Source organism: Olea europaea, chromosome 16 (assembly GCF_002742605.1).
Source record: "Olea europaea var. sylvestris chromosome 16, O_europaea_v1, whole genome shotgun sequence".
In the NCBI taxonomy this organism is placed as follows: Eukaryota; Viridiplantae; Streptophyta; class Magnoliopsida; order Lamiales; family Oleaceae; genus Olea; species Olea europaea.
Window position 1 is genome coordinate 11,809,183 of NC_036252.1, and position 13,084 is coordinate 11,822,266.

The following is a 13,084-nucleotide window of genomic DNA, read 5'->3' on the forward strand; positions in this document are numbered from 1 at the left end:
TTTAATTTTTTTACTAACACTTATTTTCATTATTTATTTAATATTTTCATTGCTTATTTTAATTATTTTACTAACACTTAATTTAATTATTTATTTTTAATTAATGTTTAATTACTTTTTTTAATTCTTTATGCATATTGCTTATTTAATATTTACAAATTTATTTTAATTGATTTGCAGAAATTTAATTTGATTGATATTTTAATTTTCTAATTTAATTACTTATTTATTATTTTACAGATGTTTAAATATTTATTTAAGTTCTTTATGTTTACTTATTTAATATTTAATTATATCTTTTAATTTTTTTACTATTACTTAACATAAAATAAGTAATTAAAACTAAATTGGCAAATCATAAATCTTTAGATAAATAATAAAACATTTATATTAAGCATTTCAAAGAAATAATTTTAAATACATAATATACATTAAAATTAAACAATTCAAATAATAATTAAATATTAGACAACACAATATAAGAATTAAAATAAATAGTTAACTTAAAAAATTAAAGGAAATAAATAAATAAGCAATTTAAAAAAAAATTTGGGCCTCTGGCAGTCGACCCAGATGACTGGACCGTCTGGGCGCCCAGGCTACCCAGTTGACTGGGTAGTCTGGGTTGACTGGCCCAGACGGCCCAGTTGACCCAGACGGCCCAGTCAACTGGCGCCCAGACGACCCAGTCAACTGGGCCGTCTGGGTGAGTCTGGGTCATCTGGGCATGCCTAATCGGTCCAGTCAACTGGGCTTACGTCTTCTTTGTGGAGATCGTCGGAAAACTCCATTTTCGGCGATCTCTACTCCATTTTCCTCCTCCCAAACTATTATTCTTACCCAAAAATCATGCATTTTTCCAAAAATCAACACATGTATATAAAATCATGTTTTTTTTTTCCGAAAATCAACATAAAAACTTTAAATATGGGTCGTCTATTTTTCCTTTTTTATCAGTGCTACAGTAATTTTTCTCTTTCCTTACTATCTTCTCTTTCTTTTTTAAATAGTAAGGGTAAATTTGGATTTCTCTTGATTTTCAATATTTTAAACATTTTGCTTTTTTTTTTTTTAATTGGTCAAAGGCCTCTTTGGAAAACTGGCCGGGTCAACCGGCTGTTGGCCACTAATTCCTCGCCTTTTCATGGAGATACGGCCGACAACAGGACCAGTATTCAAAAATTGAATTGCCGCACACCTAGATTCCAACCATTATCCAATAATTAAGATAGCAAGGCTAGGCAGATTAAACGTAATTTAGTTCCTACGCTCCCACTAATTCGAAGAACTTTAATATCTTCTCTAGCGTTTTCATCAACCTCATTATCATCTCCAATCGCTCATTCTCTCTCAAGATTCACCTTCATGGATTCTTGTGCGCCCAACAATTTTGGGGCTTCACAAAAGCTTGTGGCTTTAGCTCAACAGCTGCGCCAATACAAGCCACCTCCAATACCATTTGATGATGATAACAAGGAACAAAAATTGGAGGAGAGTGCAGGGAAATTGGTTTCCCAATTGGGTTTTGCTGAATCTGTAACCCCCGTTGCTCAACAGCCACCTGAGAGGTTCAGACCTAAGAGAGCTGCAGTCCTCATCTGCCTCTTTGAAGGGGATTCTGGAGAGTTTAGAGTCATTCTCACTAAGAGATCGTCAAAGCTTTCCACTCATTCTGGTTAAATTATTTGATATTTATTTTGTTTTATAGATTATTTATATTATGTTTGATTTTAGGTGGATATTGTTTTTATAATTTATGTGTTTGGTTGGTTATGAGAAGTATCTTGGTTGTGTATGTTGGGTGATTTAAGCAATTTGTGAATGGGTTTTGGTGAATTTAATGTTTGTAATGATCATGATCATTAAGAACGTGTTTATGCAATTACCTTTGTGGGTTCTGATCAATTCAGTAAAAAGTTGGTGTTTCTATTTTTTTTTTTTCACCTTTCTTGTAACCGAGTATCATCTTCACATTTCACACAAATAAAGAGAATACACACACTTGTATCTACACCATGATTGTATTGGCATTTGAACAAGCGCTGCCAGATCATGAAGGGTATAAATTTTCAAATATGATGGGATAGGCGGAGTCTGGAGGGATGGAAGTCGAAAGATTGTTATTGGTTCAAGAATGCAGGTCTCTACTCGAGCAGTCAAAGAGTTTTATCCAAGAGACATCAAACTTTTTTGTTCCATGTCTTAAGACTTTGATTTCTTTACTCTCAGGAACTGGATGCTTATTGTTTACATTAATGAATCATGTTCAATAATGATGGGGTATTGATTTTTATAGTTTATTTAACTAATATAAGGAGTTGGTATATAAGCGACCATATCTGTTTACCATCTCAGCTTGTATTGGTTTTGCTTCATTCATGATAAACTGTTCCGTTAATAAAGGTCTTCTATGGATTTCAACTGAAAAACATGCTTAATGCAGGTGAAGTTTCATTGCCTGGAGGTAAGGCAGATGAGGCAGATGCCAATGATGCTGAGACAGCAACTAGGGAAGCAAAAGAAGAAATCGGGTTGGATCCTTCCCTTGTAAATGTTGTCACTTGTCTTGAACCATTCTTGTCAAAGGTATATTAATCTTCATTTGGGTAAAACTGTGGATCTTTTACCTGTAGAGAAAACTTGATGTCTGAATAATGATGTTGTTTCGGAACAAAATGTCTTCGAAGATGTTTAAACAGTTTCTTTTGGGTGAGAAATTTAGCACAATCGTTTACTTTTATGCCTATTGATAAAATCAAGATGTTTCTTACAACTGAGACTCCCATGCATTGGCTTCTTCAAGGATTTTTCCATGACTTCTAATGATTTTGCCTAACCCGAAGTGTTGTTTTATGAAAACAAAATAAGAGACGTAATGCAGTTTTAACGCTAAAATACAACGATAACCCTTTTCCCCTCTTTTTGGTTTGTTCTCTCTTTTGTGTAAGTAATCAATATTTGATAAATAAGTTCCACTTGGGTATACTAGTGTATATTGAGTTGCGTTGCTTTGAGAGCTTGGTGGTTTTGACCACATATTGCCAACCTAGAAAGGAACAGAGACAAACTGCTCCACTTCGTAAATAATATATTTACAGCTAACAAGCACAATAAAGATTAAATTTGAGAAACTCTAGATATACTTTATGGCTTAAGGTTTATATGGACTGACAATTAAATCTAAATAATTTTGCAGCATCTCCTTAGAGTAATCCCTGTTATTGGCATACTGTCCAACAAGAAGGACTTCAATCCCTCTCCGAATGCTGCTGAAGTAGAAGCTGTATTTGATGCTCCCTTGGAAATGTTTCTCAAGGTAATATCAGTACATTTCAAAATTTGTTTTCCTTTATTTGAATTATTTTACCTACATCTGCAATAATCTCAAGATAAATGCCTTGTGTCTTTTCCAGGATGAAAATCGAAGATCAGAAGAAAGAGAGTGGATGGGCGAGAAGTATCTGATCCATTTTTTTGACTATGAAATGAACGATGAAAAGTACCAGATATGGGGTTTAACTGCCGGAGTTTTGATTAGGGCAGCATCAATTGTGTATCAGAAGCCACCTGCTTTCCTAGAGCAAAATCCCAAAACCAAAGTTCCTAGGGTCGTGAAGAAAGATACTAAAATGCCTTAATTTAGACCAAAACCTGTTCCATTATAACCACTTTTCTTAGCTCCTATATGCTGGATACTCCTGCTCAGCTTATGCAAGTTATATGTTTTCTTGGTAGATAATTTCATATTGTTAAAACCAAAATTAAATTCTAAAAAAGTAAAAACCTTCCAGGTTAGGTGTCTCAAATCTTCTGCTAACCATTTCCAAACAAAATGTGCATTTCTAAGACTTCATATGAGCTGGAGATGAGGGAATAATTATGAGTGCTTACTCCTTGGACCCCATTGAATCAGTGGATATTGTCTATACCTCTATGTGGTTGTGTGTAAGTTCTTCTTGATTACTCTTATTTCTTTCTGAAACGGATATTACCCTTTTTATGGAGTTCCATGGACTGCATAATTTTCACTATAAGGTTTGAGTGAGTTACAGGTGAAGTGATTTGAGCTACTAATGGAAACGTGTTTTAACGGTTTGAGGGAAAGAACTCATTCTCAATAATAGAAGGGTCTCCACTGCTTCAATTCTTCCTGAAGTGGAGCAGCAGAAGAATTGAAATGTTTCTGATCTTGGGGCAGAACAGGTATTTGTTCTGGATGTATTATTTATTGTATTCTTGTGACTGGTATAGAACTTTGTACTCTAAAACTGTGGAATGTTGAAATTTTAAAGTTTGAGAAGAAGCCAGTTTCTGTAAATGCATTGGTTTTAAATCAGTTTTAACTGATTCATGGATGTTATGTTTTATCAATTTAAATCTCATGAACAGAAATGATGTATTAGTGAACTTTAATGTTGGGTTAAATGTAAGCCCCACCCCACCCAAACAAACAAACAAACAAATAAATAACTAATCTATTTGTACAATATTTTTGTACAACATTGTTGACAATGTTGGTTGTGACAAAAAAGTGTTAATTGAAAAGATTAAGTGTTTTTTAAACTGTCTAATGACAACATGTCATGTTGCATGTTGTCAACAATATTGTTAAAATCATTGTAAATCAAGCATTGTTCAATAAATAAATAAATAAATCATAGAATAGAATTTTATTATTCTAGATGCTATATTTTATATTTTGGAATATTGGTGGACTAAAGTGATATGTGTTAATTCAATTTTTAATTGAGCCAAATATTTAGATATTAATAAAGCGATGAAAAATATACCAATATGCGGCTCATTAGATATCTCGTATTTAATTATGTATATTAGACTCGAGAAAAAGTTAATTTGAATAAACGAAGCCTAAGGTATTGAAGTTTAAAGAAATTGTTATTAATTGGTTTTGATTTAAATCAAATATTGCGCTTGAAATGGGTAGGCGTCCACGTGTAGAGTTAGATAGAGATAAGGTAATATTGTTTTTTTGTTAAATGGATAATGATAGGACGTCAAAGAGACGAGTCGGCTCGCGAGTTGAAACTCGAGACTCGAGCTCGGTTCGAATAAAATGGTGCGAGCTTTTCTTTAGGTCCAAGTTGAGTCGAGTTTTTGCTGGACCAAAAAATCTAAGCTTGACCTGAGCTTTCGACTTGGACCTTTCTGAGCCGAGTCAAGTCGAGCAAGCTCTTTTTTTTTTTTAATTTATTTATAAACTACTGCCTTTTAAAGGGCAGCAGCTGGCTGCCTTAAAAAGGCAACACAAAATGCTGCCTTTTCCTTTTTTTAGTCATCGGTCGAGTTTTTTTTTGGGTTGAGTCACGAGCTGTTCGAGACGGCGAGCTAAATTGACATTCCTAGATAATGATGAAGTGGAATATTTTTTAGAGTAACATTTGCATGGTGAAGGTTCAATTGTCTTTTAACTTAAATACTATGCATTTATTTCTTTATTTACACTTGCATACATGACACAGAGGCATAGGCAGAAAAGAAGATTTGGAATGTGACTTTGCATTTGTTTTTCAAATTATTTAATCTAATAGGATAATGAGGTACAGTTGACTTTATTCCTTTTAAATTATTTTTTTCATTCTAAATTATTATGTTGATGAAAGTTAAAGACATAATATGATATATATGTTAAGGTCATTCGGTACTAGAGATATGATATTTATTGAGCTCTTGTCGATTTTTAAAGATATGACGATAGCATGATATTTTGACACGTTTAAATTTTTTATTCGGGATTGTACTATTATTTCATATTCTATTGATCATTCTCACGTACTCACAATTTTTCCCTACTCTTCACAAATTAGAAGGATCGTGCCAGGCGAGTGATAAGGTGCACTCATGGTGCTAGGATTTTTGGGAATCTATAAAATAATTCGGTGTGAATCTGGAACGATGATTATGTTTCTTACTTTTAAATATTATGTTATTGTTAATTATTACGCACTTAATGTTCAATGGAGTAAATTAGTTTTGAGTTTGAGCTGTATATCAATTAGGTGATAAATATGATAAATAAAATGATTAAAGAATATAGAAAAATTACTAGTCAATTTTTGTGTAAACTATTCATACATAAAGTCCATTAAGAATTAAATTATTAAGATTTTTTTTTTTTTTGGTGAGTTGAATATATATAAAATTCAGGTCGTTTCAATTTGGTATCAGAGTATAGCCTAATTTTTTGTAAACTCCAAATATATTTTCATAATTTGAGTTTTGTTAAAAAAAATTTAAAAAATGAAGAGATGTGAACAGTGACAAGCATTGTTCCCAATGAATAGTGGGAAAAAAATAATTTTAAATGGAGGATTAAAAAAATGAAAAATTTACGTGAATGTCAGTGTTCACATGAACAGTCACATGTTCGCGTGCACAGTGCACGTGAACTGTTCACGTGAACAAAGAAATTAGATATATTTTTTTAAATAATGATTTTAAGTGATAAAAAAAAAAAATTTCTTAGATAAATGGAGAATGAATAATGGTTGTATGGATTGATTTAAAATAACTAATCTTGAAAAACAAAAAACAATGTCTTTATCTCTGTCTAATCCAATGTTAGCCATGGTGTAAAAATCCCTTTTGTTTGCCACAAGATTTTCTTTTATAACTAACAATAATTGTTGATTAAGTTATTTAATAAGGAAGATTATAGGAAAAATAAATGAAAGAAAAAGTTGGAGACTGGTAGCTTGCAATAGGATTTAGTTGTTATACAGAATTTTGCAAGTACATCAAAAGTTTTCCTAAAAAAAGATATAAAATAATTCTGAAAATGATAGTTTATTAAAAATATATATTTTAAAAAAATGATTTTAAATGATAACTTATACAAAAAAAAAAAGAAAAAAAGAAAAAAGAAAAAGAAAAGAGAAGACAATGTAATAGTAATATTGAACTTTCATGTTTTAAATTTTACGTGTAATAGATATTTATATATTTAGCCGTTTTCTTTGCGTAATGTTTTTTAAAAATTAATAATTTTCTTAAGATATATGAATTTAAGGATAATGCAAATTTAAAGTTCTTAAATATGTAAGGATGTGGAATATTTTTGACACTCGACGGCCACTAATCGACCACCCTCTGACGACTTTAAGGTATGTAAAAGAGTAAGAAAATGAATTTATTCAATCTTTTTGTATAACTTAAATCCTTTAAATTGCCACTTTTAAATTTTTAAACATGCACGTTTATTTTCTCGCTAAATTTATGATATGTTTACGATAATATAGGTATAATATGTCGGATTTAGTATTGATATGTGATGGGTGACTTAATATTAATTTTTTTAGAAAATGGCCCCACCTATCCACACAAATTTTAGGAAATGACATCACTTGCGGATTAGGCTTCAAATATTTCTAGGAGAATTATTTAACCTCTATTTGAGCCCCACAAAAAAACTTATATTTTCCAAACTCATTTTTAATTATATATTTTTCAATAAAATAATTTTACATGTAAACTGAATTTCTCCTACGCTTAATAAGAAATATAGTCAATTGTATTATGGCAAAATCTTGATTATGTGAAATCAAATGAGTATCTTGTGAATCTACTAACTAAACGCTTAACAAGAGATCAAGTATACTACTTATTGATGGGAATGGATTTGAAACCTGTTACGTAAAGATATTTGTACTGGTATCTTGATGGCTAGAGATTCTAAGAATGTGGTTTAATAAAAAAACTAAGTTATGAAAATTCATTAAAGTTAGTTGTAAATATGTTGAAATTATTGGAATCTTTTCATTAAATTGTGTCTTTTGAGACAACTTTTGAATCATTATATATAGATTCAAACGTTTGGAACTTCGTTGATTTGACATTGTTCTCCACAATATTTTGTGTCCTGCATGTTATTCTTAAACTTGTATTTAGCACATTTTATGTCGATTGTTCATTTAAGATAGTTCAAATCACTAGTAGGTTTGCTAGTTTACGTAATTTAGAGTGTTACTCTTATAGGATGTGATCGTTGTATATTAGATGATAAGTGTAGAGAAATTATTAGCACGTGTGTGGAACATAGTCGTCTCTATATTAAAACTCTTTACTTTAAAATATGAGAACTCTAATGGAATTTCCATAAAGTCATAATAATAATGGGTACATACTAGGACTGATAAACAAAACTACAGTACAATCTTCGTGGAAAATAAAGTGCATTGCAATGGAAAATCAAATAAATATAATACGACTATTCCCTATAATTCTAATACATTGCAAATTCAGTACCTAAGACCATCCAAAAACGGAGGTAAGAACATAAACTAAAGCTAGAGAAATCGGGTACAACAGTAGCACCATGTAACTTGTCCAACGAGGAAATGTCGTACAGAAGCTTGTGAATAAGGTCATCACGATGCACACAACGAGAAGAACTATGACTTCAGCTGAGACGTCTGATGTTAAATTGCGAAAATACACTGGGGCGAGGAACACGATTAGACCTATAACGTTGTTCATGTACACCGCACCATATAGCTGTTACGAAAGGAGAGCCTAAGTTAGTAATTTTCCGAAATCTTTAACATCTTAAGCTTCTAGATAGGTGATTCAACGTCGGTTAAATGGAAATTATACATACCGAGGATAGTGTTAATGAAATGCTTTTCTGTGTCATCTGTCTTGCTGAAGCAATTGATGCAACTGCAACTCTGGAGTTCATGGCAAGTGGTAAAGCCAAATACGAGACAGCGAATGAAGACAAATTCACAGTTTGAGAAAACGTCACAACGCTTTGAACGAGAGGTTCGGCAAGTACGAGCAACATGACAGTCCCGGCTATCAAGAAAAAAGAAGCCCTAAACAATTTTACCCAAATATTACTAGGCTTTGTGCCCGGATTTGCAGTCGGGGTTGTGCTCGAGGTTGTATTATTAGGCAACAGACTCTGCTTTGCATCACTGGTGTTCTGCATTTCGATATTAATAAATCATTAGAGGGACTAACTAAAAGAATGTAACTTTTTTTTTTTTTGAAAAGTGACTTTACCTTAGTGTTACTAGTCACTGCATTTTGAAGTTTAGGACCTCGAGTCGTATTGGATAAGTCATTAACTAATTTTGTCATCTTAGTGACAAATTCGTCCAGGTTAATACTAGCATCACCAGTCATATCGAAAGATTCCATGATGTCCTCCACATCTTTATCTGTACTCAAATCATTGTCCGACCTCAATCCTAAGAACAAAACTCTGAGCTCTGTTGCTGATACTGATCCATTATTATTCTTGTCGACTTTATTGAACAGCCTATTATTTGAAAAAATAAAATAAAATAAAATCAGCGTTCTAATAAGTGTATATAGATATAAAGATCTAGAGCCAATCAAATTAGTTTGATTTCAAAGTGACACAAGAATTCAAAATTAGTACTAACGCTTGTATTTTTCGAGTATCCGGCCTCCCATTTCTAGTCAAGAGTGTTAGTAACTTGTCTTTCGCGTATTTATACATCAGAAACTCAAATCTCCTGTTCTGAACCCATGGCTGGAAAACCTGCACAATATTGAAGATAAAAAAGGTATAGATCCGTTCTTAGCGCAGTTTTCTCATGCGAATACACAAATGCAATATTTTATGAACAAATTTTCACTTTAAAAATCTTGATCATGCCCTTGGGGAAAAAAATGTACAAATATGTTGATGCCAGGTCTTATTACCTGATAGAGGATATAACCAATTAGGAGACCCAGTGTGATAATGAGAGCGATAAGTATAATGACTTGTCTCCCAGTCGAATGGAACAATTTTACAAGTTGAAGTACGACAAGTGGAACCAATGTTAACAACATTATTCGAGCAGTATAGCTCGTTTCAACATCAGTCACAATGCCAAAACCTGCTTTAACATAAGCGTTTACTCGTTAATATATAAATCAAAGTTCCAGTTTCTTGTCAATAAAGTGAAGGAAAGAAAATAAGACCTCTTAGAGTTCTCCGATTTCCAGTATTGTCTGCAGGAGTGGCCTCAGAAAGATCATAGCTGCCGACCAAGACACACGAGCCCCATATCAACGTCAAGAACATGACTGTGGATCCTGCAACCATTCCCATTCCTAATGTAGCTCGTTGTTGAGCCGCTTCAGTAGTTCCCGAAAGCGCAGATACTGAAAATAATTGGCCATTGTCAGATGATTTGTAATGCATGAAAAACTCGATAATATGTAGCTAAAATCAGGTTTTATTCATAACTATGTAATGTAGGATTTATTGACAGTAGAGAATATTGTAGTGGAGTAATCCTATACACATTTTGTTGCACAAATTAATTCTTTGAACTGCAAATATTCTCAAGCCTTTTGTTTGCTTGCATCATAACATGAAATCTGTTTCTGTTTCAGATCTCTAAATGTGCATCACGAACCACGAAAATTATTCCGGGTTGACATCTAAACCTATTGTACGAGAAGACACACGTCTAGATCAGGGAATTTTTAGTTTTAAGATTCCAAACTTTTTTTTTTTCTTTCGTTGGCCTGGCTACTTTTTGTCTGCACGAAAACTAAACTAGAATTTTTTTTTTTTTTTGTTGGAACAAAAAAAAAATAAAAATTTTTTTTTTTTTTTTTTTTTTTTTTCAGAAACAACAATGCTCAAAACTAGTCATCTTCCATTTTTATTGCAACAAGCAGAAGATAACCCGTCAAACGTACGAATCGTTAAATGCACCTTCCAGACAAGCGAGCTTTTAAAGAGACATAGGTGGAATCATATGAATTTAATACTATAGCTTATTAGGACCCTGGAATTCAAACTGGGGCTTAAAGTTGGTAGAAACGATTAAGAAGTACTCCCCATGATTTCGAGTATGTTCCAAAGAAGGGTAAAGTCAAATAAATAGACTTCTTCAAAATAAATCTACCTATTATGACTCGAAATGCCGTACAAGGAATTCTGTAGGAAAAAAAAGTATAAACCACCACTCGTCCAGGCCCACATGGGCTAGTAAAAGATAAACCACGGTGCCCCTCACCTATAAGGGGGTGCCAAGCAGAATAATCCAGCTTATAATCACAATTTTATTATTATTTTTTTAATCTTTGACTAGTCAATTATGACTTTCGAGGGCAAGAATGGTTATTTTATTGGGAAGTAATGTTATTCAAACATTTTCTAAGATAAGACTCGTCCCACAAAACTGGGTACGACTGGACAATATAACGAGTGAATATATCGATAAGTAGAAAAATTGCATCTTGAATCCCCTGTTTGTTTTGATAAAAATCAGATTTTGGGTGGAATCTAGTAAAAAATGACAAAATATGTGATTGGAATGTTGATAAAAGTCGTGAGTCCATGAAGTGTGGGACTGAAAATGAGTTTGAGAAAAATTTACTTTTAAAAAATGCAGGCTAAATAGGGGCTGAATGTCAAATATGTATTGCTCAATATATGCTGGTTTGTGCACCGTTGGTGAAGGAGAAGGAACTCCGGATTTGAAAAGTTTGTTTGCAATTGTTTCGATGCAGTAAATTTCAATTTTTAGCTTATAAAACTTGTGGAACTCAAAAGCAAGATCTTCTTTTATTTCCTCAGATGCAGCCAAATTGATCTTATCCCAAAAGGTATATCGTTGACTAATTTTTCTTAAATCTTACATGAGATAGAATTTATGAAAGTTAGCCAACACATGATAGATGAAATAAGGAGGAGCAATTTACCAAGAACTATGATGATTTGTGGGATTGTTCCAAGAAACTGAAACAAACTTGCTCCGAATACCCCACCCGGTCCAATAAGTTCGAAAAACTGCTCCGACCCGTTTGCAACATATCTCTCTGCCACAGAAAGCAAGATTTCATATACGACAATCAAAAACAGCAGTCCCCAAACATTAGAAGAGCATGGCAAGATCCCATAAACTGGCTGACAGGTCTCTGTAGTTGCTGATAAACCCCATGATGAATTGCCAAACGAATAGACACCATCTGATATGGGATTGAAATTCAAATCCTCCTTAATCGTACGGCTATATGCCAAATGACTCCCCAGAAGGAGAAACAAGGAAATAAATGCAAATTTTATCATCCTGGAGAGAGAACCTTAACTTAAGAAAGAAATGTGTTAAGTTTTATAGATATATATAGAACTATATGTCACATGGGTAGATGGGTTGGTTCTTGGTTTTTTCTCTGTCTTGATCTCAAGAGTGATCTTCGCGGTAGTGGTGAACCGGTGGTAGATAGACATATTCTAATACAATTTGGAGTTGGCGGAATATGTTACTTATATTATAGTATAAGCCGCCGGGTTGAGAAAGACAATTGGCGCAAGTCAACAATTGCCCACGTTTGCCCCATTATTTTTTTGTGTCTTTTCGTCATTTTCACATTTTTTAATAAAATAATATTTTAAAAAATCATTTTTATGTAAAAATATATTTTAAAATTATAATTTGATGGGAAGTTTGTGGTTGAAAAATAAGAATTTTTATTTATTTATAAGTAATATTATTTTAATAAAGAATGTGTGATTAAAAAAAATAGAGAAAAAATACATTTTGAAAAAAATGGGTACCAAATAGGGGCTAAATCTAAATCCATAAACAATTTTTTTCTTTTTCCACCACAGATTCTTAAAAAAACTAAGAGTGCGGTTAGTTTGTGTTTCCATTTTCCATTTTCATTTTTGAAAACAAAAAAGGTTTTTTGTTTTAAGGGACTATTTCGAATTATAGAAAACGTGTTTGGTTTGTTATTTTGAAAAACAGTTTCTCAAAATCAAAAACTAGAATATGCGTTTGGTTTAAAATTTTCAGAAGTTGTTTTATGACATTTATTCAATTAATATGATTATTTAGTAAAACATAATAAGTTTAAGCTAATACATTACCGGATAATATATATTTTACACTTGGTGAATTTACTATTTTTTCTTGCTACAAAAATAAAATAATAAATAATAAATGTTAAGAAATTGTTTTATGACATTTATTCAATTAATTTGATTATTTAGTAAAATCTAATAATTTTAAGCTAATATATTACCAGATAATATATATTTTAAACTTTGTGAATTTACTATTTTAAAAGTATTGCTGAGCATCCAGAAAAA

General features: G+C 32.2%; 2 protein-coding genes across 2 annotated transcripts; one reads left to right on the plus strand and one right to left on the minus strand.

Moving 5' to 3' along the window:
* Nucleotides 1–1,136: 1,136 nt before the first annotated feature.
* Nucleotides 1,137–4,353, plus strand: LOC111412116 (nudix hydrolase 15, mitochondrial-like). Its single transcript, XM_023042891.1, has 4 exons — nt 1,137–1,675; nt 2,444–2,586; nt 3,197–3,316; nt 3,414–4,353. The coding sequence occupies exons 1-4, from the start codon at nt 1,366–1,368 to the stop codon at nt 3,636–3,638; spliced, it is 798 nt and encodes a 265-aa protein (XP_022898659.1). The 5' UTR covers nt 1,137–1,365; the 3' UTR covers nt 3,639–4,353.
* A 3,740-nt stretch (nt 4,354–8,093) lies between these two features.
* On the minus strand, nt 8,094–12,190 carry LOC111412117 (sodium/calcium exchanger NCL2-like). The gene is made up of 7 exons (XM_023042892.1): nt 11,692–12,190; nt 9,955–10,137; nt 9,691–9,869; nt 9,408–9,526; nt 9,022–9,280; nt 8,615–8,941; nt 8,094–8,511 (listed from the first exon to the last, which is right to left on the minus strand). Exons 1-7 carry the CDS (start codon nt 12,056–12,058, stop codon nt 8,263–8,265), a joined length of 1,683 nt encoding a protein of 560 aa, XP_022898660.1. The 5' UTR covers nt 12,059–12,190; the 3' UTR covers nt 8,094–8,262.
* Nucleotides 12,191–13,084: the final 894 nt, after the last annotated feature.